Source organism: Psilocybe cubensis, chromosome 1 (genome assembly GCF_017499595.1).
Source record: "Psilocybe cubensis strain MGC-MH-2018 chromosome 1, whole genome shotgun sequence".
Taxonomy (NCBI): domain Eukaryota; kingdom Fungi; phylum Basidiomycota; class Agaricomycetes; order Agaricales; family Agrocybaceae; genus Psilocybe; species Psilocybe cubensis.
In genome coordinates, this window is record NC_062999.1 from 2,739,652 (window position 1) to 2,763,130 (window position 23,479).

The 23,479-nt window shown below is 46.5% G+C and overlaps 9 protein-coding genes across 9 annotated transcripts; 7 read left to right on the forward strand and 2 right to left on the reverse strand.

Annotated features, from left to right (window-relative positions):
* Positions 1–107: 107 nt before the first annotated feature.
* JR316_0000903 (uncharacterized protein) lies at positions 108–3,333 on the forward strand (the record flags this gene model as incomplete). Its single annotated transcript, XM_047886717.1, has 3 exons — positions 108–1,647; positions 1,728–2,264; positions 2,318–3,333. The coding sequence occupies 3 exons, from the start codon at positions 108–110 to the stop codon at positions 3,331–3,333; spliced, it is 3,093 nt and encodes a 1,030-aa protein (XP_047754463.1).
* Positions 3,334–4,548: 1,215 nt separating this feature from the next.
* Positions 4,549–6,802, forward strand: JR316_0000904 (uncharacterized protein; the record flags this gene model as incomplete). Its single annotated transcript, XM_047886718.1, has 11 exons — positions 4,549–4,718; positions 4,769–4,968; positions 5,022–5,156; positions 5,210–5,249; positions 5,308–5,317; positions 5,373–5,645; positions 5,703–5,817; positions 5,873–6,122; positions 6,178–6,334; positions 6,393–6,502; positions 6,559–6,802. The coding sequence occupies 11 exons, from the start codon at positions 4,549–4,551 to the stop codon at positions 6,800–6,802; spliced, it is 1,704 nt and encodes a 567-aa protein (XP_047754464.1).
* A 672-nt stretch (positions 6,803–7,474) lies between these two features.
* Positions 7,475–8,150, forward strand: JR316_0000905 (Bifunctional chorismate mutase/prephenate dehydratase; the record flags this gene model as incomplete). Its single annotated transcript, XM_047886719.1, has 3 exons — positions 7,475–7,489; positions 7,540–7,732; positions 7,786–8,150. 3 exons carry the CDS (start codon positions 7,475–7,477, stop codon positions 8,148–8,150), a joined length of 573 nt encoding a protein of 190 aa, XP_047754465.1.
* Positions 8,151–8,485: 335 nt separating this feature from the next.
* JR316_0000906 (Flavin oxidoreductase hxnT) lies at positions 8,486–9,152 on the reverse strand (the record flags this gene model as incomplete). Its single annotated transcript, XM_047886720.1, has 4 exons — positions 8,486–8,556; positions 8,619–8,663; positions 8,721–9,062; positions 9,119–9,152. The coding sequence occupies 4 exons, from the start codon at positions 9,150–9,152 to the stop codon at positions 8,486–8,488; spliced, it is 492 nt and encodes a 163-aa protein (XP_047754466.1).
* A 117-nt stretch (positions 9,153–9,269) lies between these two features.
* On the reverse strand, positions 9,270–10,153 carry JR316_0000907 (Flavin oxidoreductase hxnT; the record flags this gene model as incomplete). The annotated part of the gene is made up of 4 exons (XM_047886721.1): positions 9,270–9,423; positions 9,505–9,918; positions 9,978–9,984; positions 10,141–10,153. 4 exons carry the CDS (start codon positions 10,151–10,153, stop codon positions 9,270–9,272), a joined length of 588 nt encoding a protein of 195 aa, XP_047754467.1.
* Positions 10,154–15,279: 5,126 nt separating this feature from the next.
* JR316_0000908 (Amidase) lies at positions 15,280–17,485 on the forward strand (the record flags this gene model as incomplete). Its single annotated transcript, XM_047886722.1, has 10 exons — positions 15,280–15,541; positions 15,631–15,727; positions 15,778–15,853; positions 15,906–16,135; positions 16,192–16,579; positions 16,631–16,716; positions 16,768–16,876; positions 16,931–17,017; positions 17,074–17,347; positions 17,406–17,485. 10 exons carry the CDS (start codon positions 15,280–15,282, stop codon positions 17,483–17,485), a joined length of 1,689 nt encoding a protein of 562 aa, XP_047754468.1.
* Positions 17,486–17,658: 173 nt separating this feature from the next.
* Positions 17,659–18,732, forward strand: JR316_0000909 (RNA-binding component of cleavage and polyadenylation factor; the record flags this gene model as incomplete). Its single annotated transcript, XM_047886723.1, has 5 exons — positions 17,659–17,785; positions 17,844–18,197; positions 18,249–18,342; positions 18,401–18,602; positions 18,667–18,732. The coding sequence occupies 5 exons, from the start codon at positions 17,659–17,661 to the stop codon at positions 18,730–18,732; spliced, it is 843 nt and encodes a 280-aa protein (XP_047754469.1).
* A 1,986-nt stretch (positions 18,733–20,718) lies between these two features.
* On the forward strand, positions 20,719–21,464 carry JR316_0000910 (uncharacterized protein; the record flags this gene model as incomplete). The annotated part of the gene is made up of 5 exons (XM_047886724.1): positions 20,719–20,751; positions 20,812–20,852; positions 20,903–20,947; positions 21,002–21,105; positions 21,160–21,464. 5 exons carry the CDS (start codon positions 20,719–20,721, stop codon positions 21,462–21,464), a joined length of 528 nt encoding a protein of 175 aa, XP_047754470.1.
* Positions 21,465–21,679: 215 nt separating this feature from the next.
* JR316_0000911 (uncharacterized protein) lies at positions 21,680–23,421 on the forward strand (the record flags this gene model as incomplete). Its single annotated transcript, XM_047886725.1, has 7 exons — positions 21,680–21,812; positions 21,876–22,159; positions 22,184–22,563; positions 22,620–22,776; positions 22,831–22,940; positions 23,004–23,044; positions 23,102–23,421. 7 exons carry the CDS (start codon positions 21,680–21,682, stop codon positions 23,419–23,421), a joined length of 1,425 nt encoding a protein of 474 aa, XP_047754471.1.
* Between the last annotated feature and the right edge of the window lie 58 nt (positions 23,422–23,479).

Below are 23,479 nucleotides of genomic sequence, written 5' to 3' on the forward strand. Positions count from 1 at the left end.
TTCTCGTCGGTGCGCTGGCCTTCGAGGTCGGACAGGGTATGTAGATTGTCCGTCGTGGACCATCCCTGCCAACAAGCATACTCCAGCCTCTGCCTAGTCTCCCCAATATGTCCATCAACAGAAAGAATCGATACCCACAGGGCCCTCGGCATGTCTCTGGTGCGTCACTAGACACCAATGCCTCTGGTATTGCAGAGAGCACCATTAGTCTTGGTCTATCCAGGTTCCCAGAGCCCCCTTCCTCCATTCCATCAACTCCCTTGCGCACAAATTTTGAAGCTGCTTCACCCAGCAGAATAGCATTTGGCTCCCCCTCCCTTTCTCCCATATCTCCTTTGCGCAGAGCCCCTCCACCCCCACCACCTCCGCGAGTCCCCGTCATTCCTTCAACCGACCCTAGTCCTTCATTAGATCCTATAACTGCGTCATCATCACATCCCGTATCCCTTGCTTCACAACCGGCCTCGTCCAGTGCGTCCGCAGTGGACTGGAATGACGGTGCATCTAGCATTGGCCTTGACGCCGCAGAAGACCGACTGTTGCCTACATCATTCATCACTTCTCTCTTGCAGGAGAACAAGGAACTGAGAAAGAATAAGCGATCCTCTTACTCCAGTGATGCGTTCAGTGGGATCTCAGAAATGACATATCCTCCTATCGTGAACCGGCCAGAAAGTAGCAATAGCCGTTATGTGTCTGGCAAACCGGGGCCAAATCAAAGACTCTTGGACAGCCGATCACCTCCTCCTAGTTCTTTTCCTCGACCGTCCAAGGCCTCAACAAAGTCGTCAAACCGGCAGTCTGATGGCTCGGACACCCTTCATTCAATCCAAGGCTATCCGTCTATCGGAAAGGTTGTCAACGGAAATACCTCTGGAGGTATGTATGGTCCCGCGCCACCCTACAGTAAATCGGCATCAAGTCAATTATCGGCAGGAAGTATGGGAAGCGTTGAGAAGGGATATCAAAACAAGCTATCCACGGCTTATGAAGGCGACGAACAGATTCTGGAGTACGCGAAGGCGCATGATTGGCCAGTCCTAACGGAGGCACAACGACGATCTGCTAGAGATGACACCTCTAAGGATCCTCTTGCTCGAGATTCCGTACATTCACTGAAAAGCATGGCGCCGTCATTTATGTCAAAGATATCCGGTATTTCTTTGCGACACATCCTCCCTTGGAGAAGAGTTAAACCACTACCGCCTGTCCCTCTCATACCCAACATGACTCTTGCTGCCCAAAATGCTCAAAGAAAAGAAGAAGAGACTGCCCCCCTTCCAGACCTCGTCAATCGCGCAGATATTCTTCGTGAAATGTTGGACAACGGGCACCGTCCGTATGACAGCTCCCATAATAGTGTCTATCAGAGTCTACCTAATCCTGCCGCTATGCGGTATGATCAATATGAAGCCGAGGCCAGAAGACTTGGGTTCCAAGGCGGTAGCGTTCAAACGACTTCCATTCACGTAGACCCATCGCCTACAGTTGGCCGCCGGCGTACTAGTGCCCTTGCATTTGCCTCAACCAAGAAGAAGCGGATGTATTTCATTATTTCTGTTGTCCTGATCGCTATCCTTGCTGCAATTGGCACAGGTGTCGGTATCTCAATAGGGAAAAAGAAATCATCTCAACCTAGTTGTACGGGTAATTTTGTTGGTACTGGGTGTACGTTGGGTACGTATGCATATTTCCATGTTAGTTTAGTTTTTACTAATCCAACACAGATGCCACTTGCGTTTGCACCTCGACAAGTGGATGCAATGGGCTAGCTCAAGCACTTATAGATTTGATACCTATCGTCAATCAACAGCTTCAGGCCAACTTCACCGCATCCTCTGTTTATTCTAATATCTGGATGATGCAGGGCAGTCCGACAACTAACAATTGTGCTTCTCAGGCTATTTTGGTTGACGTTGGCAAAGGTCTCGACCAGGTCATGTTTCCGAATCGTACGCAATGGGCCCGAGCTGCTATGATGTGGAATGCCGTACAGACTCAGGATATGGATTCAGCGCAGAAAATGACACAGTTTGTTCAATCACGTCCGTGGAATGATATCTCCAGCAGCGATGGTCCGACAGCCAATTCTGGAGGCGCGTTTTCAGCAACTTTATCTGGTTATAATTATGATTTTGCTGCACAAACTGTTACTCAACCATCTGGATCGTTTGCTGCCCTTAGTCAAGCTTCTAAGGCTCAAATATCAAGGGTCAGCTCAACCGCCCAGGCTGCCTTGGATCGGATGTACTCTATCGCTCAAGGTACGTTTATTTGTGGTTGGATATGGATTCAATTATTGATACCTATTACACAGCATCATCTATTCAACAACAAACTGCTTTGAAGAAATATTGGACTAGCGTTCTGCTCCAAAGGGCTTCCGATCTTCCTACCTTCAAAAGTGCTTTTAGTGTTGCACCAATTCTGCTGCCTTTTAATGCTTCAGCACCTTCAATACGGAATCTCTATTCTTCGTCACCTTCATCACTGTTCCCACCTCCCTTGTCCTGCTACCCTGGACTAAGTAGTTCTGCCCTCCAGCAGATTAACTCCGTCGAAACCTCTGTTTTCGGCTTGCAAGCAGCGTCAAGCGCCTCTCAATTTGATTCGGCATGCTATCCTGATCGTCCTATATATGGAGTCCTTGACGTCCTGCGTCTAAGGTTGCCATTTCTGGATACGCGATCAGGAGTTGTCCGAGAGGCAGCGGTGCTTACGCGAGATGCTACCTCGAGGGCGGTTATTTACAAAGGAGAACTTTTGAGCACTCTGCTCAGCGGTTCGTCTAGTAATACTGCTCCGTTTACGCCTGCTCAATTGGACCCGCGTCAATTTGGAACCATTAGCTTGGCAGACCATGTCATTCTCCAATATCTTTCGTCTATTCCAGATATCACCATAACCAACGCTCTCGTGAGGTTTATCCTCGATACTGCGACAAAACCCCCTGCACCACCTGATATCTCATCTTCATTATATCAGTCGCTGCAATCAATCCCAGCGCTAGAAGTTGCTATATTTGGTCAGGTTCCTCCTTCTGACCTCACTTCAACCGTGGCACCTTTCACAAACCCCTCCGGCTCTTTCTTTTTCGGGTCTGATGATGCATCTGCTCTGAGAAACTGGACTATTAATACCGTTAGTGGGTCTGTTGTTTGGACCCAAAATGCAACATCACCACTTATCGTCCGTGATAAGTCCTTGAGCAACACCACCATTACTCAAACCTGGAACGCCATTTCTCTTGCTATTACTCATAACATACCAAATATCGGACTCGCCAACATCACTACAACATTTACCAACACGGGAGATTTCTCTATATCATAGTTTTCATGGAATTTTCTGCCTTGCTTTCGTTGACATTTTTTCTTATTGTTTCACACATTGCTGGTTTCTATGATTGTGTGTTATTGTGATTTTAGCTTGCTTGGAATTATGCATTTGATTTATATGGTTATTTACTTGAGCATGTACCTATATCCATCCAGGGTAAATACGAGAATGATGGAGCTAGGAGCACATAGAGCACGTGAAGGGCCCCGGTTGTCTTCTCTCACCGCAGGCGCTCACTTTGAGTTGCAAAGGGTCAAGCTGACAGAATGATCCCACCTTCTGCCTGTCACCTCTGCCAGAAGCTCTAATTGTGCACATCCATCGCGTTCATCTTGAACTCAGACAAGTCCACACTTCCAGAATGCCGCGAGTGCCTCAACCGTCCACCAATGCGGCTCGGGCATCGTCTGCCTTAGTCACGAGTCCGCACCCAAATGTGCTGAAGAGAAATCAGGTTAGTTTTGTTGTGCTACATATCGCATACGGGGAGCGAAACAATAACTTTGTTGATTGAACAGGCTTGTCATCAGGTAGGATAATTGAACGCTATCGCAATGCCACCATAGACCTCTGACTGTTCGGGTATCCTATAAGTGCCGTCGAAGAAAGCTGGTAAGTGTTGCATCGACTCCACGGTATATGTTTCCTCTAACTGATCACCTTAGAAATGGTACATTTATACCGTCTTTGTGGATTACAGAAGTCTCATATCTCGTAACATTAGTGATGCCAAACGACCTTGCTCTACCTGTGTGCGTTCGCATACCCATGCGCTATCACATGCGCCTCCAGGAATGACTATGCCTCCGAACCCGGAATGCACATTCGATGATGGTGCGACACTACTTTGGGTTCCTGGAATCTTCCTCTAACGATATGTTATCTCAGTCGCGGAAGTCAGCGCAACGGTCACTGAAGGGCCAAAGAATAGATATGAACGATTAGAGAACAGAATTAGTGAGCACCGAATTGTTGTAACAAAGCTTGTTCATCTAAGTGAAGTCTAGATGAGCTAGAAATGCTCTTACGGCAAAAAGAAAGTGGATCTCAATCTCCTTCCAACTCTAATCCCATCTTCTTCCCTGAAGATAACGCAGGTTCCCTTTTGTCAGGTTTGATGTTCACCTTTCTGTCTTACTATATACTCTGTTTCACCTTGGTTGTGCAGGATCACCGCCAAATGGTCACCAGCCTCACCTTTCTCACAAAATGGACCCCGAATTATCACCTATCAGTCATCTCTCTCAATCTCCCCCCCAGCTTTCTAGAATAGCCGCTACCTCTTTCTCGCATTCCAATGATACTACGTCATATCGTTCCGATGTTATGTGGCCCAACTGGCCACCATCTCTGCCAGAACCAGAACTATTGAGGCACCTGTGAGTTTTATCATTTGAAGTCCACACTATCCCATTTCATTGCCTTCTAGCATCGACGTGTTTTTCGTCTTTCACCCACACGCTGGTCGCATGTTTCATCCTCCGACTTTTATGCATTCCATTTCGTTGCCTCCGAATCACCCTAAATTTCCATCGCTTCCTGTATTACATGCCATATGTGCTATCGGAAGTCTCTACACAGCTGCAGTAACTTCACCACCGCTCCCGAATTTTGATGAAATTTCTCCAGGTATGATGGTTTACGTGGCTATATGAAATATTCATTATTGAAATTTATCATAGATGAAATATTCTTGGAAAAGTTGAGAGTGAAAGATCCTCGACCTGATTCATTTGCAGAGAAACATGCCCGCTTGGCAAAAGAAAGTGCAGAACGGCTCAATACTCTGGGACAGGACCTTTTTCAAGTTCTGCAAGGTAGGGACTGTATTTCAATTTGGCAATGTGTTGCTGACTTCTCTGACATTAAGCCAATATCATATTGACATGGTTCTACTGGTCTCATGGAAGGTAAGCAGCTGGTGGTGATTAGATGTATCTGATGATTTAACGACCATTTTTTGCCTAGATGGGTCGATGTATGTCTTTAGACACCGTAGATTTTTTTATGAATTGTACTTATATCTTGTTCAGATATTCGTGGCTTCGGGACATTCAATGCGTCTAGCTGTGCCCCTTGGTCTAAATATGTGTCCGCCTTTCCATTCTATTGGAAAGGCAGAGAGGCCGCCATCTATTTTGCCCCCGGCTCGTACAGTTATCGAAGATGAAACAAGAAGGAATACATTTTGGCTGGCGTATGCTGCAGAACGCCAACATGGCCTGGGTAATGGCTGGGCTCTCAGCCTTGATAACCAGGATGTTTCCCAATTACTTCCTGTCAGAGGAGATCAATTCTTACAAGGGGTATGCTTTCCGATTACTATATTACTGCTATCGTGACAATCTAATAACTTGTTGTAGGTCCTAGTGCAGCCTGTTGATCGGCAGTGGGCACAGTCAAGAGACGTACTCCTGACACATCCAGAAAACCAGACAGATTCATTCATTCTGTATATAAAAGGAACAATATTGATAGGTAAGAGATATAGTTTTACATTCTGATAATACTCGATTTAATCCAGAATGATCAGCTTTGGTGAAGGCATTTAACCTCAGATTCAGATCAAAGCACTTCTCCGGTGATCCGTCGGTTGTGTCAGTGTACAATGAAGATCCATCAGCCGCTGATGAACCTGTTGACCCGCGAAGCTCAGCGGCCTTCATTGAACTCGATCACATTGTTTCTTCCTTCCGCGCGTCTTTCCCAAGTCATCTTCGAAATCCGATACGCGACAACCTTGTGGACAATCATCTCTATACTGCATGTCTAATGCCTCACGTGTATGTAATTATCCATAAAGAAAAGGAATAATGATATTGACACTGTTATATCTAGGCTTACCATAGTTCTTCATGATCCACACGCCGACGTTCGCAAGTCTGGTTGTATATCAGCTCTCAAAATTCTTACAGCTGCCAGAGCTATTTTGGATCTGATATACAATGTATGGTCAACAAGTTATGACATTACTCTTTTGGATTCGTTTTGCACCGTAAGCTTGTTTCCTAATCATTTAATTTGTTGCTATTTAGTTAATTTTCTATAATCAGTTTTGCTGGTTTGTAGGTGGTCGGGTGCTCGTTAGGTTTCTGCAAGTGGCAATGGATGCCAACAGTGCCGACCAAATTTCTACTTTGCGATCAGAAGTTGAATTCATACAGTATGTTCTGATCCTATTTCCCAAGTTCTGATATTGAGGGCCTGTACTTTTTTCAGCTTGGCTATATCCAAAGTTGGAGAGCGAATACCTATGGCATACCGATTTTCGAAAATGTTGGAGAGTGTAATAATCAAGCACTGCGGGTCTGCACCAAGGGCACAAGCAGATTGTAACTTGCCTCGGGCACTAGAACCCCACATGCTTCAAAGTTTATTCCAAGAAATTTGCCCTACCCCAGAAGATAATATTAACTTGACTGAAGCTCTTCATGACCCTGGGTCGTTCTTGACGTCCACATAAACTTTCCTCTGCTACGATACCATTTCTGTTCTTTATTTGATTTTGCTTTGATTAGTCTGTATATTTAAATACCATCAATTGTATATTCTTTGGGTTTCACCTCGATCCTTGTTGTGCGCTATTTGCCACAACTCCATATTGTAAAAGTAACGGAAGCTGGAATACTTACATTAAATGTGACCCGATGCGCGGAGAAGTCAACCCGACTCATAGCGAGCGTTTAGCCTCACACTTCCACGATGAGCAGCAGCAACCTTAACGTAGCCGTTTTAGGCCCACTGGGCACATATACACACGAAGTATGTCATTTGTCAACGTCTCTGTGAATCCGGCACTGAGCATTTCCCAAGGCGGCCTTCAAGGTCTTTGGGAATGAAGTCGCGTATGAAGAACGTGACACAATTGCTGGTGAGATAGTTCTCGGTGCCCTCAACATACCTTGAGAGTCAAGCTTTTTACGCCTGTTTAATCTAAGGTGTGTTCGAATGCCTTGATCCGCAGCTCCCACTGGGAGTGATTCCCCAGGAAAACTCTATATTCGGACCCGTTGTCGAAACATACGATCTTCTGAGAACATCCGAGCAGAGCTATGTTCGAGGAGAAATAACCCTCAAAGTCGAGCATTGTTTAGTGGTAAAGAGAGGTGTTAGACTAGATCAGATACGAAAAATTATGAGCCATGAACAGGTGAGTCAGGTCTCACTTGTCAGAAGTGCACTGTTAAGCTTCTCCTGCAGGCCTTAGGCCAATGTCGTGATTTCATTGCACGAAAGTTGCCTATGGTTGAAACTGTTAAGACTCCATCCACGGCTGCAGCTGCCAAAGCACTGTTAGACAACCCACCTGACTGTGCAGCGATCTGCTCCAGTATATGTGCCACTTTATTCGATGGGTTGGAAATTCTCTTCAATGGCATTCAGAATGAACGATGTACGTGGATGTACAATGACCATTTTTTCCTAACCAATTGACCGGAACAACAGCAAATTTCACTCGCTTTTTCATAATTGCATACTCGCAATTCACAGAACTACCCCCGGTCATGACATCAAACCGACACTTCAAGGGTTTAATCCGCATGTCAGTTCCACCTCCTCAAGCCGTTGAACCGGAATCCAATAGAGCTCGGGGTGTTGTGGAGTACCTGAAGTTACTAGACGCTTTCACAACGCGTATAGACAGGCGTCCGGCTTTGGACACGACACCTTTCAGCAGTATATACTTTATTGAAGTGCAAGGAAATAAGGCGAACGGGACAACTTTCAACTCTTGGGCTCTTGAGTTAGAACAAGTGACATCAAGGATAAATTGTGCTGGTGGTGACGCTTCGTTATTGGGTGTGTGGTGATCAAAATGTTGATGCTGTAGATGTATTCAAGTAGAGTGTGTTCCATTGTTCTTAATCTAACTCATGATTTTTACCCCTCGAGTGTTGACTATGCTTAAATTTTCTCTGTGCCCTGTAAAGTACAAATACCACGGAATTGTAACTTAAACTACCACCTCTACCTACCATCCGCGCAGATTTAATGCATGACTTTACAAACAACGGGATTCTGAACAATTACCGGCCGATTGTCAATAGGCATGTGTGCGGGTATACAAGTCAATATAAAATCGGACTGTATTACAATTTACAAACGAGTCATAATGACAAAATTGTGTTTCCTGCTGTTACTTAGCTTAAACGTCCCCATGGCTCGTCTGAGGCGTTTCATTGGCAGAGGCGAATTCTCTTCTGTGGTGAACAGTATCTGAGAAGAAATATGGCTATGGCATCAGGAATTAATAGAGAAGGACGAGTAAAGCAACTTACATCCAACCTCATTGTCAGGGAAAGGTCCATAGAATCGAGTGCGATCTTGGGGAAATATATACCTTAAGGATGTATAACAATCAGGATTCCTATTGAACATACCATATCGGTATAACGGCATTCCTGTTCGAAGCCTTTCGACGAGATCAGCATTGGACGTAAAATATCGTCCAAATGCAATGGCATCATGATCGCCCTGTGTCATAGAGATGACCATGAGGAAGGCAATTTGGATGTAAAACAGTAACCTCACTCGTTCTATACCCTCCCAGCAATTACTTGGATTGTATCCACCAGCAACCATGCACGGTGTCGTACCAAGTGCCTGTCGAAAGGGATATAAAGTTAACTGCTCCGGAGTAAATTCGGGTCCATGCTTTTTGTCATTTGTTGTGGACGCCAATGCCCGTAGTTTATCTTGCTCTGAACGGACTTCATCGAAGCCTTTACCATGACATGTAAGTGAGAAAAAGAAAAATGGGAGAGGGAAAAAATTGTACGTGGTTCAATAAGATGTACGTATGCTAAACCCATTGTGGACAGTTCTTTGCATAAATAGGTCCATTGGTAGAGTCGCTGGGTACCACGGGTTTGATTGAAAAAGCCAAATGGACTGAAAACAGCGGAAACAAACGGTGATTAGTACTAATCTCAACAATCGAGGTTCCTGAGCAACACTAACGAAAGGCGAACAGCGACTTTATCAAAGCCAATAGCAATCCCAATATCTGTAGTCAGCTCAAGCAGGAAGCGACAACGGTTCTCTGGGGAGCCACCGTACGAATCTGTGCGATGGTTGATATTGCTGTGAAGAAATTGTTCTGGTAGGTATCTTTAATCGGAGATTATTAGAAGTTATGAATTTATTCCGAAGTAATCGACTGACCCATTAGCTGCATGTATCTCAATGCCGTCAAAGCCGGCTGCTCGAGCAGCCTTCGCGGCGTGGACGTACTCGAGCTTGACTTTGTTGATGTCGTCTTGAGTCATTGCTTTTGGTGTTTCCCAATCTATAACCTTGTTAAATTTGGTGTCGGTGATGGGAACTGCAGAAGATGATATGGTGTGAATTCCCGTGCGCAGTGAGTGCGTATTCCGCCCCTGATGCCATACTAGCGATGAGATATCAATAACAACGATCAGAGGTTTGAGTGCTGATTTTGAAAGCAGCTTACACTGCATGACGAACAAGCCACCTTTCTGGTGGACCGCATCCACGACCTTCTTCCATCCCAACTGTTGCTCATCAGTAAATATACCTGGAACCCCATCCACACCGGAAGCCTGGATGCTTGTCGGTCTGACGGAAGTTTGGACAACTTAGCTAGAATGTTAGACTGATAATATGAATAAACATACGTGGCTTCTGTTGGAATGATAGTCGGCGAGCGACTTGGTCGCTAAGTCGTTATCTTCCTCTTGTAGTTTATCTTATCATATTTTTTCTAGATTATTCTACTATAGGTTCCGTAGTTACTGTAGGTACAACCGTGTAGCTACGTCGTGAATCTACATCTTTTACCACCACTGCGCATTATACTTACAACAGGTTATGGGCCCCGAGAGGTCATAACTAAAGCTCGCTTTGTTCTAAACTCGTTCTATTCTTATCGATCTATATCTAAACTTGTACTCGACGTCAAATGGCTGACTCGACAACCGCGGAAGTCAACATCGGCGGATATCGCATCGACACACTGAAGGCCCACAATTGGATGCCGTGGAAGCGGCGCATGCTAGCAGTACTGGTGGACCTCGGACTGGAGAAATACGTGGACGGCACGTCGCTTCGACCAGGATCAGCGAAACCGAACGCACCCACGGCGGAAGAAATCGCAGCTCAGACAGCGTGGGATAAGGGAGATGCGAAAGCGCGATGCAGGATCGAACTCGCGTTAAGCGATGCGGAGATGGTACACGTCCTGGGAGCGCGCACGGCGCGCGAGATGTGGACGCAGTTGTGCACAGTGAAGGAATCCAAGGGACGACTCGGTGTTTTGGCGACACGACGAGCACTTTTCCGGGCAACCGCAGAGGAGGGATGCGACATGGCAGAGCATATCGCAAAGCTACGTCAATTCCAGGAGGAGCTGCACATCATGGGCAGCATTGTATCGGACGAAGATTTCGTCATGATTTTGCTCACCTCGTTGCCGGAATCTTGGGAGAATTATGCGTCATCCTTTTTGGGCTCGAGCGGGAATCGTCCTACGCTCACTTCGCAAGAGCTCGTTGGTGTTCTCCTTGAAGAAGCTCGTCGTCGGAAGGAGCGTGGAGGTGATGGTGCCGGAGGGACTACGCTTCAAGTTCGTGGAGGTCAAGGGTCGTCGGATGGAAAGGGTAATGGTTCGAGGGATGGCAGCGGCGGGAAGGAGTGCTATAATTGCCACAAGATGGGGCACATTTCGAAGGATTGCTGGGCGAAGGGCGGAGGTCGTGAAGGAAAGGGTCCGAGGGGGCGGAAGACGAAGAATAGAGGGCGGACGAATCAGGCTCGGGAGGACGTCAACACTACGCTCAACGATGAGGTTGCGTACCACACGTACTCGACGTCAAACTTCTCTCGTTACGACTGGCTTTACGATTCTGCAACCACCAGTCACGTTTGTCCCGTCCGTGAAGCCTTCATCGAGTATACGCCACTCGTTAATTCCTCCGTTCGTGGTGTCGGAAAGAGTCCAGCTATCATTGCAGGCCGCGGAACAGTCATCCTCAACTTCGATGTCGACGGGCAGACGATTACTCATCGTTTGAAAGACGTTTTACACATCCCTGAAGCCGAAAATGCTTTGATGTCGCTCGGAAGGTTTGAGAGGGATGGGAGGAGCTCGTCGTTTAAGAATGGGAAGGTTCTTTTGATGGATGCGAAGGATAAGGTTATTGGAAAAGGGTCGAAACGCGGTCAGATGTATATTCTTCACGCTCGCGCTCAGCTTAATTCAGGGGAACAGGTCAACTACGTCTCGCCAAAACTCACCTGGGATCAATGGCATCGTCGTTTTGGCCATATCTCAGTGTCGTCGTTGCAGAAACTCGTCCGGAACGATCTTGTCGTCGGTCTTTCCGTGGACGAAACGTCTATTCCATCCCCATCGTGCGAGGCGTGCATCCAAGCGAAGCAGACGCATAAACCTTTCCCTGGAGAAGCAGAAAATCGATCCACGGTTCCTGGAGAGCGAACCATGAGCGACGTATGGGGTCCTATCGGAACACGCTCGGTAAATGGATTTTATTACTACATTACGTTTATGGACGACGCGAAGCGATACAACGGCGTGGTTTTCTTGAAGGACAAGAAGGAGGCGGCGAAGGCGATTGAGAATCATGGGGAGCGAGTGAAGAGGAGGTTTGGGCAGTATCCGAGGTACATTCGCATGGACAATGGCAAGGAACTCGTGAACGAGCGGATTAAGAAGTGGGCGGCGGAGAGAGGCATTGAAATCGAGACGACGGCGCCATATTCCCCATCTCAGAACGGCGTCGCAGAGCGCTACAATCGTACGCTGTTGGAGCTAGCACGTGCGATGATTATTGCGAAGAATTTACCTCTCTTTCTCTGGGACGAGGCGGTCAATTACGCGAATTATTTACGCAACCGCGCGCCTACTCGAGCACTCGACGACAAGACACCATATGAAGGCTGGCACAACAAGAAACCGGATGTTTCTCACCTTCGGGAGTTCGGATGCGATGTATGGGTGTTAGACGAGACGAAGGGGCTTTCGAAGCTCAAGCCACGGTCGAAGAAGATGGTATTCGTTGGTTTTAACGAAGGCTCGAAGTCTGTGCGTTATTACGATCCCAAATCGCGCACAGTGAAGTCATCGCGAAACGTATCGTTTAACGAAAACGAAACGCCGCAGAACGTCGAAATTCCTGGATTATCGTCTGAGGGGGAGCGTAACGAATCGACAGACGTTAAATCCAGCGAAAACGAGCCAGAAACCGTCAAGAACGAACCTATTTCGTCTACAGCATCGATTCCACAGCCCAGCATACGTCGATCAGCTCGTGAACACAATTTTGTTGATTACAAGAAGGCAAACAACCCGAATGCTCGTTTACCGACTACACGATCCCAAACGACTCTAAACGCACCACAAATCGCTACAAAATCGACCGAGACCTCGAGCGCAAAGTCTACAGCAACGGAGCAAGCAAACATTGTCAAAGAACAGCTGTGGGGCGCGATTTTAGACGATTCGGAACGTGTCTTTGCCATGCGCGAATTGGACGTACCTCGGACACTTGAAGAAGCTTTGGAAAGCTGTGAGGCAGCTGCGTGGAAGGCAGCTATGGACGAAGAAATTGAGACGCTTTTACGGATGGGTACTTGGGAGATGATGAAGATTCCGGATGGAAGGAAACTGGTTGGATGCCGTTGGGTCTACGCGAAGAAACGGGACGAAAACGGGAACGTCATCAAGTACAAGGCCCGACTAGTCGTTCAGGGATGCTCTCAGAGACCTGGTACAGACTACAGCGAGGACGGAACATTCGCACCAGTCATGCGATTCGACACGCTACGCTCGCTACTCGCATATTCGGCCGTACACAATCTCAAGATGCGTCAATTCGATATAAAGGGTGCATATTTGCATGGTTACATCTCGGAGGAGATATATATGGTCCAACCACCCGGTTATGACGATGGCACTGGTCAGGCATGCCGTCTCATTCGTTCGCTTTACGGTCTCAAGCAGGCAGGAAACGTATGGAACCATGAACTCGATAACGCTCTCACTTCATTCGGTTTTACGAAACTCAAGAGCGATTACTGCTGCTACATCCGTCGAGCTGAAAACGGCGATTTTACGATTTTGGTTACCTGGGTGGACGACATAATCAGTTTCTCAACAAACGACTCGCTCAACGACCAGCTGGAGCGAGAATTAGGCTCGAAATTCGACGTTAAATCGATGGGTCAGCCCTCGATGATGCTAGGATTCAAGCTCGAGCAAAAGGACCATTACATTTCGCTCTCGCAAGCACACTACATCGACAAACTCCTCGAGAAGTTTGGTTTACAAGACGCGAACCCCGTTTCGACGCCTATGGACCCGAACGTGCGATTGGATAAGGATGAAGGTGTTCGGGAGGATGGAGACGGTCAGGGGGAGGTTAATTCGCGTTTAGGATTCAGTTATGCAACGGTCATCGGCTCGCTCATGTATCTGGCACTCGGAACTCGTCCAGACATCGCGTTTGCGGTATACAAACTCGCGCAATTCACCAGCAAGCCGAAATCGACTCATTGGACCGCTGTCAAACGTATATTTCGTTATCTGAAGGGCACGCGCAATCACAAACTTACTTACGGCGGCGATTCGCAAGTTTTGGACGTAAATCTCAATGTTTATTGCGACGCCGATTGGGCTGAAAACTACGATCGGAAATCAACTAGCGGATACGTGGTTACGATAGCAGGCGGCGCTGTGGCATGGAGCTCGAAGAAACAGAATACGGTCGCACTTTCAACCGCTGAAGCCGAATACGTTTCCACAACGCATGCGGCGAAGCAAGTCTTATGGCACCGCTCACTCTTCACGGAGCTCGGTTTCCACATTCCATCAACGTCAACCATCTTTACCGACAATACGGCAGCCATTTCGATTGCGCATCATCCAGAATTCCATGCCCGTACGAAGCACATTGACATTGCATTTCATTTCCTACGCGACTTGGTGGAGAAGAAGACGCTCGACACGGTTTACATCAACACTTCAAACAATTTGGCAGACGTTTTCACAAAGGCTTTACCTCGCGTTGCACACGATGGTTTCACGTTGCAGTTGGGAGTTTTGGCCGACTAAGGGGGAGTGTTGGAATGATAGTCGGCGAGCGACTTGGTCGCTAAGTCGTTATCTTCCTCTTGTAGTTTATCTTATCATATTTTTTCTAGATTATTCTACTATAGGTTCCGTAGTTACTGTAGGTACAACCGTGTAGCTACGTCGTGAATCTACATCTTTTACCACCACTGCGCATTATACTTACAACAGCTTCTGTGATGAGCAAGCCACCCTGCGTGGCGCGTTGTGCGTAATATTCCACGTTTAGTATGTCAGGGTACCATGTGCGAGCATATTTCGTAGATTTAGTAGCACGGTTGCGTGTCAGGGGAGCAAGGACGACGCTACACACATAAAATGCGGTCAGAGATCAGTGAGCTGCAGCTAATATTAGTGCGCACCGGTGCTTCAGCCTCATATTTCCTAGTACAACGGGAGTGAATAACTTGGACGAAGATGGCGACGACATGGGGTAAAGTCGACTGAGATATTAGCTTGGGTGGACTGCAATTGGAGAACAAAGGGAAAATCCAGGGAGACAACATAGCTGCTTCGCCGTGAATATATATTCTCAGCATATACAGATGTGTGAGAGAGATAAGCTTGGTGAAAAATGACCAACAGGGGCAGAAAATATGGTCGGAAATTCGATGGGGTCGGAGAGACATTGCGAAAGGAAGGCGGAAACCGAAGCCGCGGTCGCGCTGATAAGATAGCGCATTGGAACTCCGCGATTCCCAAGCGCTTATCCAAGTGACCTTGCTTTTCTCCCCACACACTACATTCACGATATATATACGCGAGTTCTACCATGTCAAGTACCCATTTCTATCTCACCGCACCAACATCTGCTTCGTTTTGTTGCCACTATGTCTGTCGTCTCGCTCGCTGTCAAGGAGGGTAACCCTGTTACCGAAGACACCGTTCGTCGCTTGGGCAAGAAGATTTCGACCGGCATGGAGTTCAAGAATGAACAAGATGTCAAGGACTATACAGCTATTTTAGCCGCCTTCCATGACTCAGTGGACTCGATTTTAGCGATGGACGACTATATCCCACCTTCACTCAAGCCTGACTTGGAGCGGTTCCCTAGGGAGAATATCAGTTTTCCTAAGAAGGGCTCTGATGCACGTCTATCTCTCTTGAATCGTTGCTCTATTCTCACCTGGACTGACAGGATAACCCTCTCGGTGGATGGGCCTGCAAATTCACGATTGAAGACAAGAGGAAAAACTCACGCAAGGGCTTGCTCGAAGGTAAGACAGTTGTCCTAAAGGATTGCATATCCGTCGCCGGGGTACCTTGTACGCTTGGAACGTACGTCCGTCAAATATATGATTTTTAGCATTCGCTGATCGTGTATTTAGCGATGCCATATCTCCGCCATGGACCCCTTTTGTGGACGCCACAGTAGTGACACGCGTGCTTGAAGCCGGCGGAATTGTAAGCACCTCCTTACGTGACCGTTGTCCTCTGTTCACATCAGATGTCGTAGATTGCTGGAAAAGCCTCAACCGAATCTATGTGCCAATCAGCATCATCCTTCACCTCGGTCACTGGTCCCGTTGACAATCCCTATGCTCCTGGCCGAACCTCTGGAGGTAGCAGTTCAGGTTGCGGTGCACTAGTAGCAGACGGTTCATGCGACATGGCTATCGGGGCTGATCAGGGCGGTTCCATTCGCATGCCCAGTGCATTCTGTGGTCTAGTGGGAATCAAACCTACGTTAGCACATTGACCTAAACCTTTCCTAAGACGATGTGCTAACCTACATGTTATAGATTTGGACTCGTTCCATACACCGCTATCGCATCCAATGAGTGGCAACACGACTATGCTGGTCCGATGTGCAGGACTGTGCATGATGCAGCGCTCCTCCTCCAAGTCATCGCAGGGGCTGATGGTCTGGATGATCGTTCTGGTGCTGGGTGTCCTTTTCCTCTTGATGTGCCTCCATATCCGTCTTTACTCTCTATCCCTGGAGCGGACCCTGTTGTACCCTTGAAGGGTAAGCGGATAGGTATTTTGAAGGAAGCATTTATGATGCCTGTGCTCGACCCAAGAGTCGCAGACAAAGTAAAGCAGGCAGCAGAATTGTTCAGAGACCTTGGAGCCACTGTGGAAGAGGTTAGCATACCGTTGCACTCTATCGCACCTACAATATGGATGGTTGGTTTCCTTTATTCATCGCAAAATTCCTTTCATTGACCTGTCATTTAGGCTGCAAATCGTTATGCAGGAGGAAAGACAAGACTGGGAGAAGCCAGCGGACATAGACAATATTATCAGAATGACCTGCACAATCTGTATGTACTCATTGCTTTAATCTTCTTTCCATTCTCAGTAACTTGCAATAGATTGTTCCCCTTGACTCAAGAGAGATGGGAGAAGTTTATCCCTGCGACAATCAACAGCCAACTAAATAGTTTGTATGGATGGGAAAATATGTCAGGAGTCTATGGAAAGGTGAGGTCCTCTTTATCTACAGTACGGGTATACTCATGCTGACGTTTTATATAGGCAATGAACAAGCTCATGGAGATTCAACACGCGTACAACGCCGCACTGGATAATCTTGATTGTTTAATTCTTCCCACAGTTGCTTTTGTACGATGCTGTTATCTCCTTCATCTTCCAAACTCAAGTTTACAACATTAATTTAGGTTGCAAATACGCATCCTTCCCCAAATGCCACTGCGCTTCAAAAGATTCAAAAGTCTGTTGGGCAAGGGCTGAATTGCTGCACGTTCAATGGAACAGGTCATCCCGCTCTGACATTGCCCATTGGGACGCTTCCTCCTGCTGAATCAGATTGGGTGACGGAGAAAGACGCAGAGCTGAAGCTACCAGTGGGAATGCAGATAGTGGGGAAATGGTGGGATGAAACGGGGATCTTGCAGATTGCCAATGCATGGGAGCAAAAGTATAACTGGAAGAGTCGGTGAGAGTACTTGATGCTATATTCTTACTTTTCGTATTTCTTTTTTCTATGTAGTATTGCTGGTCTTGGGTATACCAATATTTATCTACGACATCAATCAGAACTATGCTGTTACTCACACCGTCTTTGGATAAGTTTGAAACCCTCCATTGAGGACCACCAGCTAAGTCTCTGACGTCACATATATAACCCCTTTTAGACAACAAGAGTGACTATGATTAGTCACACTCACAGCATTTGTAATGAAAACTTAAAGCACTCGATTCGATGTGACCACAATATCCATTGTATACACCTTACCTGCTAAATGACAACCGCCAATCCATTAGCTGGTCCATCAGCTCTTCGTGATGTTATAAACCCCCAGTTCCATCAGAACAATTTCCCTGCAGAGACGTATATAAAGACAGAACTAGGTTTGAAACTAGACAAAGGTACTTCGTTGATATATTGTGTCGCGACACGTCTTCTCAGTCTGTAATATCGTTTTAGACGATCAAATATGTAGATTGGCTTTAACCCCTGCTGGTTGTCCACTTGGGCCTCTTCATTGCCCTTTGCGTCATACGACACCTTCTGTTCAAAATTTCCAGCCGCCGAGACAGTTGCCTTCGCATCCACGGGAAAGAGAGCGACTGTCGACTGTGTGCAAGCATTGGTTGAGAGGTCTTTGCAAAAAGGGAGATGCCTGCGAATTTTTGCATGAATACAACTTGCGAAGAATGCCTGAATGTTGGTGGTTCGCAAAATATGGTTACTGTTCCGCTGGCGACGAGTGCTTATACGCGCATCCCAAGGAGCGACGAGTAGAATGTCCTGATTATAGCCGTGGGTTCTGCAAGTTAGGTGAGTTGGATAGCATTAAATGTAGTAATAATCTTACTTGATGTATTACAGGGCCGACATGTCCTCGAAAACACATTAGAAAAGTAGCATGTCAGTCGTATTTAACGGGATTTTGTCCTCTAGGACCAGAATGCCCAAGAGGCCAGTAAGTCATAGGGTCACAAATTCAAACGCGAACTACTGAGATTGAATCAAATTTACAGTCCAAAGCCGAACATGCCACCAGCGAAAGCCTATGAACCTCCTTCACCTCCATCTGCAAAAGATCTAGGTCCCCCTCCACCAGGATATGGACGTTATGCTGACTTTGACCGAGGTGGCGGCGGCATCAATTCAGGTCCTGGATCTGCCAATATCGTCAATGGTCCTCCCAGACGGAACCTGGATGAAGTATTATGTTTCAAGGTATATTGCGTCACTTTTTTGGGGTATTTTTCACTTATACTTCAATCCTAGTGCGGTGAGAAAGGACATTATGCTAACCATTGCCGAAATCGCAATGTTCCGGGCAACCGTGGAGGCAGCGAAAGATTAAAAAGATTTGGGGATTAGCGCAGACGCCTTAACACCTGCTTCGTGTATTGTAATTATCATTTTATCCCTGTTCTTTATCGTAGTATACAATTATCTTCGAAACAAACGCGATTCACATGTAATATTGAAATAAAAACTGACACCGGTCACTCGGCACATTGTCAAAAATAGTAATTTGTTATTGGTACTGAAAGATAGCTTTCAACCCTTTAACCACGTCTTCCAAGTCATTCAACCATGGGTTGGCAAAATACGTTCACTTTAGGGAAGAGAGCAAAAGGCTGCCACTTGGTCACAGAGGAGGTATTGAACCATATCCGGTCTGGCCTCGAGGGCGTCAAGGCTAGCTGTTTTTGCTTATTGCTTCACTTGAAAACTTGACTTTTCGAATACAGGTTGGAATGTTGTACCTTTTCATGCAAGTCTTCCGCAACGTATTTAAGCAATCGCAAGCACCGACCTTTGCCTCTTGACAGTCAGCATACGTCTGCAGCCTTAACCGTCAACGAAAACTATGATTCAGGTATATCCGATATTCCAGTAAAGCATCCTCCTACAACTCACTCTCACGATGATCTTGCGGTCTACCGCTTCCTTGCAAATTTCAGATGTTCGAAAAGGTGAGCTTAAAAGATCTTTAGCGATGGTCAGTAATCAACATGACAAGACATGGATATGGCACTTGATCACCTCGTTCCTGAATCGTTAAATTGGAGGCATACTGATGAAGGGCCTGAGTGAGTATAGCCGTTAGCCATTACGAACACGGAATCTTCTGATAGTTTGATTACTTTCATGGCCAGTGATTCGTGAGTTCAAAGCAAGGGTGGATGTTATTTATTAGTTCTTTGACGTGATTTTAGGGTTTCTCATACGAAAGCATCTCTTGTTGGGTCTTCGATCACGATCCCTATCACAGATGGACGGCTCAACCTAGGGACCTGGCAAGGTCGGATTTATCTGATATTGACGATATATATTGTGCTGACTTTGATTTTGAATTATAGGTATTTATTTGACGGAATTTAGACACTATCCGCACAGCCGGCGTATTGTTGCAACCATCTTGTGGGTCCAATGCCATAAACATCTGTGCATGTATTAATGAATCGGGATCCAATGCGTCCGTTAGATCCTGAATTCACTGTTGGACATGTCATTAAAAACCAATGAGTTGCCACGCTGCCGAATTAACTTTGAATGCGTGTTCGAGACAAGTTTCGACTGCATCAATGGCTGTGGTGGCAGAGCTTGTGTAATCAGAGTCGCACAGCGTCTGACCAACGGTTGTACCAAATTTGCAATGTCGATAGAAGATCAAGAGGGTATGAACATTGTCTCTGAGAGCGCATTTGATCAATGGCTTGCACAATGAGAATAGTTTGTAGTCACAGATTGAGTGGGAAGGTGGGTGTGGCTGCAACGCACTGGTTGCCTTTGCGACGGGGTTTCAACACAGGATGTAACGCGATCTACTAGGAAGATAAGGCCAGGACTAAGATTACTCTTACATCAGAATTGTTTTCACAAGGCAAGTTGGCGCATCTTTCACGGAAAGAGAGGCACATGGGCGGGCTGAACAAAAATGGGGTTATGGTGTTGAAGTGGTGGGATCACACATAAGTGTGTAATAAAGGAAATAACTCCGATCAGTTAGTGTGACTGGTAACTTGCCCTGCTTCCACTTGCTTAAGTATCCTCCACAAAGGAACCGCACCGTTCTTGCTTCTTACCAATTCTCAAACGCGTATCCATCTCAACTATACACCAGCCCCCTCCTCTGGCTGGTCTTTGGCCGATTTGATTCCATTTCTCATCTCTGTTCTATACAGCACCCCACGCCGATCAATTGCTGCACTTAATCAATTCCACAAGCTGCCTGTTAGAATATGCCCAAAACTCCTAGTACTAACACCACACGGCCTGCCCTTCGACGGAACCAGGCATGTGTCTTCTTATAGAATGTTATTTTTCCTATTAATCGACAATGTCAGGCTTGCCGTTCATGTCGGAAACGAAAGTTGGTATGTCAGGCGTGCCGTGCCATGTCCTGCAGACAGAAATTCAACCTTTTTCTTAGAAATGTGATGCTGCTCGTCCTCATTGCGGTACCTGTGTCAAGTGCGTTTCCCAAAGAAGCTGTTCGCATGTCATACTCAACGGGGTTGTAGGCAATGGCAAGCGCTTGTGAGCGTCCCAGCACCAGTCGGCTATGCGTGAGTTGCTGCGCATCGTTGAGGTCCAGTATTACAACCAACTTTGCAATTTAGGCATCCAACCGAGCCTCAATGCTCGTATGATCCAGTAGAGGGTTTGCGACTGGCGCCTGACACAGATCCAGTCGAAAAAATTAAAGAATTAGAGGACCAGATTGGTGCGTATTGTGTTTCTGATGCTATCTCTCTATACTTACTAATCTTTCGCGTAGCGGAACTAAAGAGCAAACTTTACGACAAACAAAACGCCTCTGCCTCACCTAGTAGCACTAGATTGACACCTCCCGTTCCTGCAGGAGATCCAAACGGCTTTACAGAATCCGATGGAGGGGGAATCGCTTTACCACAAGCGCCGCTTAATATAATCGATCTCATCGCCCCCGATAGTCCTCAGACGAGGTTTCGCAGCTCTAGTGGTAGCCCACAACTACAAAAACCGGGTACAGATCCCTTCATGGATTTATTGTTCTCCGGATGGAATCCCGACCTCCCAGATCCTACCACATTAAACCATTAGTTGGTTATTCATCCTAATATGCGGCCTCCCTGCTAATATCACTTTAGCATAGATGTCTTTTTCAGATGTGATCCTTGTGGATCCCGTGTACTCCACAAGCCTTCATTTTTGGCATCCATGCAACTATCTCCTAGAGATCCCGGGTTTCCTCACTCGGCAATACTCCATGCTATAGTTGAGTGGAATATTTTATGCTTTATGAAGGCTCTACTGACATGCAACAGTGCGCAGCAAGCTCAAGATGGTCTCCTCAAAATATTGTGACGTTACCTGATGGTACTCGTCGAGACCAGTTCGCCGAGTTCCATGCAAGCAAAACGCGACAGTATATTGATAAAACTATGGCAAGTGGGGAGGACATTTTTTCTGTTATGCAGGCATGTATTCTTCTATCTTGGTATTTTTATCAAGAAGGTCGTTGGGTGGAGGTCTGGATCTTTGCCGCCTTTCAAACTCGTGTCGCTGTGCCTCTTCGCTTGAACTATCCTGGGACATTTTCGACACATGGAAACAGCTCTCCTGGTGCCTATTTAGCACCGCCCAAAGACTTACGCGATTTGGAATCCAGACGACGGACGTGGTGGATGACCATCATATTTGACCGAATTGCATCTGTCGGTGGATGGATTCATGCGGTCGATGAAAGAGATCTCGGTACAGAACTGCCATTGCGGACTGCAGACTTTGAGTCAGAGGTACGTTATATCTTGTACTCTAAGCACACAGAGCTGACTGGGGTCGGCGTGACAAAGTCTCCCATCCCGAGCAACCCGCAAGACCTGACCACTCCCAACCTATTCACTGAACATCCTCCACATTATACAGACTCGTTTCTTCTACTCATTAAAGCAGTCATGCTTTTTGGAAGAGTTACTGATTTCAACGTCAGGGGTAATCTAAGAGCTCCTACAGCGCCAAGCAAGAATCAGAATCCATTTTTCTTACCTGGCTTCGAGGAACTTGACAAACTAGTTTGCTCAGACTTTTTGGAAAGTTTGCCTCACATCTACAGAAATAACACTGGGGTAACCGAACAACCCGATGGCACAAGCAGCTCATTGGACACAGATCTGTACATGGTTCACATCATCCCACATGCGTAGGTGTTTCTCAACTCAAAAGTATCAAGTCTCATTTGATTCTTCATTGATGTAGTGCGACAATTACACTTCATAATCCCTATATCGATTTCACAGACCCACAAAATGTGTCGACTGCACGATGTGTCAATTCCGCGCGGTGTATTTTAGGAGCATATTATGTTCTATCAGCGACATCCTTAGACATCACTAGACTGCATCCGTTTGTGACAGTACGTACTTCTGGTTTTGTCTTTTCTATCCCAGATCTCTGAGATGATTGGCAGATTTGTTGGTATCTAGCTGCAGTAGTGCAAGTACAGCTTTGCAAATACTTCATTGAAATCAATGATTCAGAAAGGGAATCAACTGTATGGGGAGAAATTAACGTCCTTCGGTGAGCTAACTATTCCTGTACGAAGATCGCTGGTGCTATAATATTTTCTATTAATTTTTATAGGTTCGCCATGATGGAATATGGTCAGAGATCACCCATCGGAAGTATGTTTGATCCTTCCACCACGGTCTGTCTGTTTTATGACCAATACTTGTTGACAGCTCGTCAGGAAAGGCTATTGCAGGGTCTTATGCGAGAGATCGTTCGCATGACTGCACAAAAGCAACCTCTGGAAGTTGGTGTCCCTCTTTTCCCATTTTCGCACACCACTTTGTTCCAGAAGGATGTTGGGTCTGGATCGCAGAGTGAAGAAGGTTCCACCGCCGCTCTGTTACCAGTTAGTCCACCCTACGAACAACAGTCGCTACCTGGACGCCATTCATCCGTACATCCAACATCCCCCAACGGTAGCCTTTTGGGATCAACTTGGCCAAGGCGCGATGCCTCGGGCTCCCCGGCGACGAATAACTACGCGTTGTGATACTTTTTATGATTTACCTTTATCTCTCTCCTTGACGTTCGGACAAGTTGAATACTTT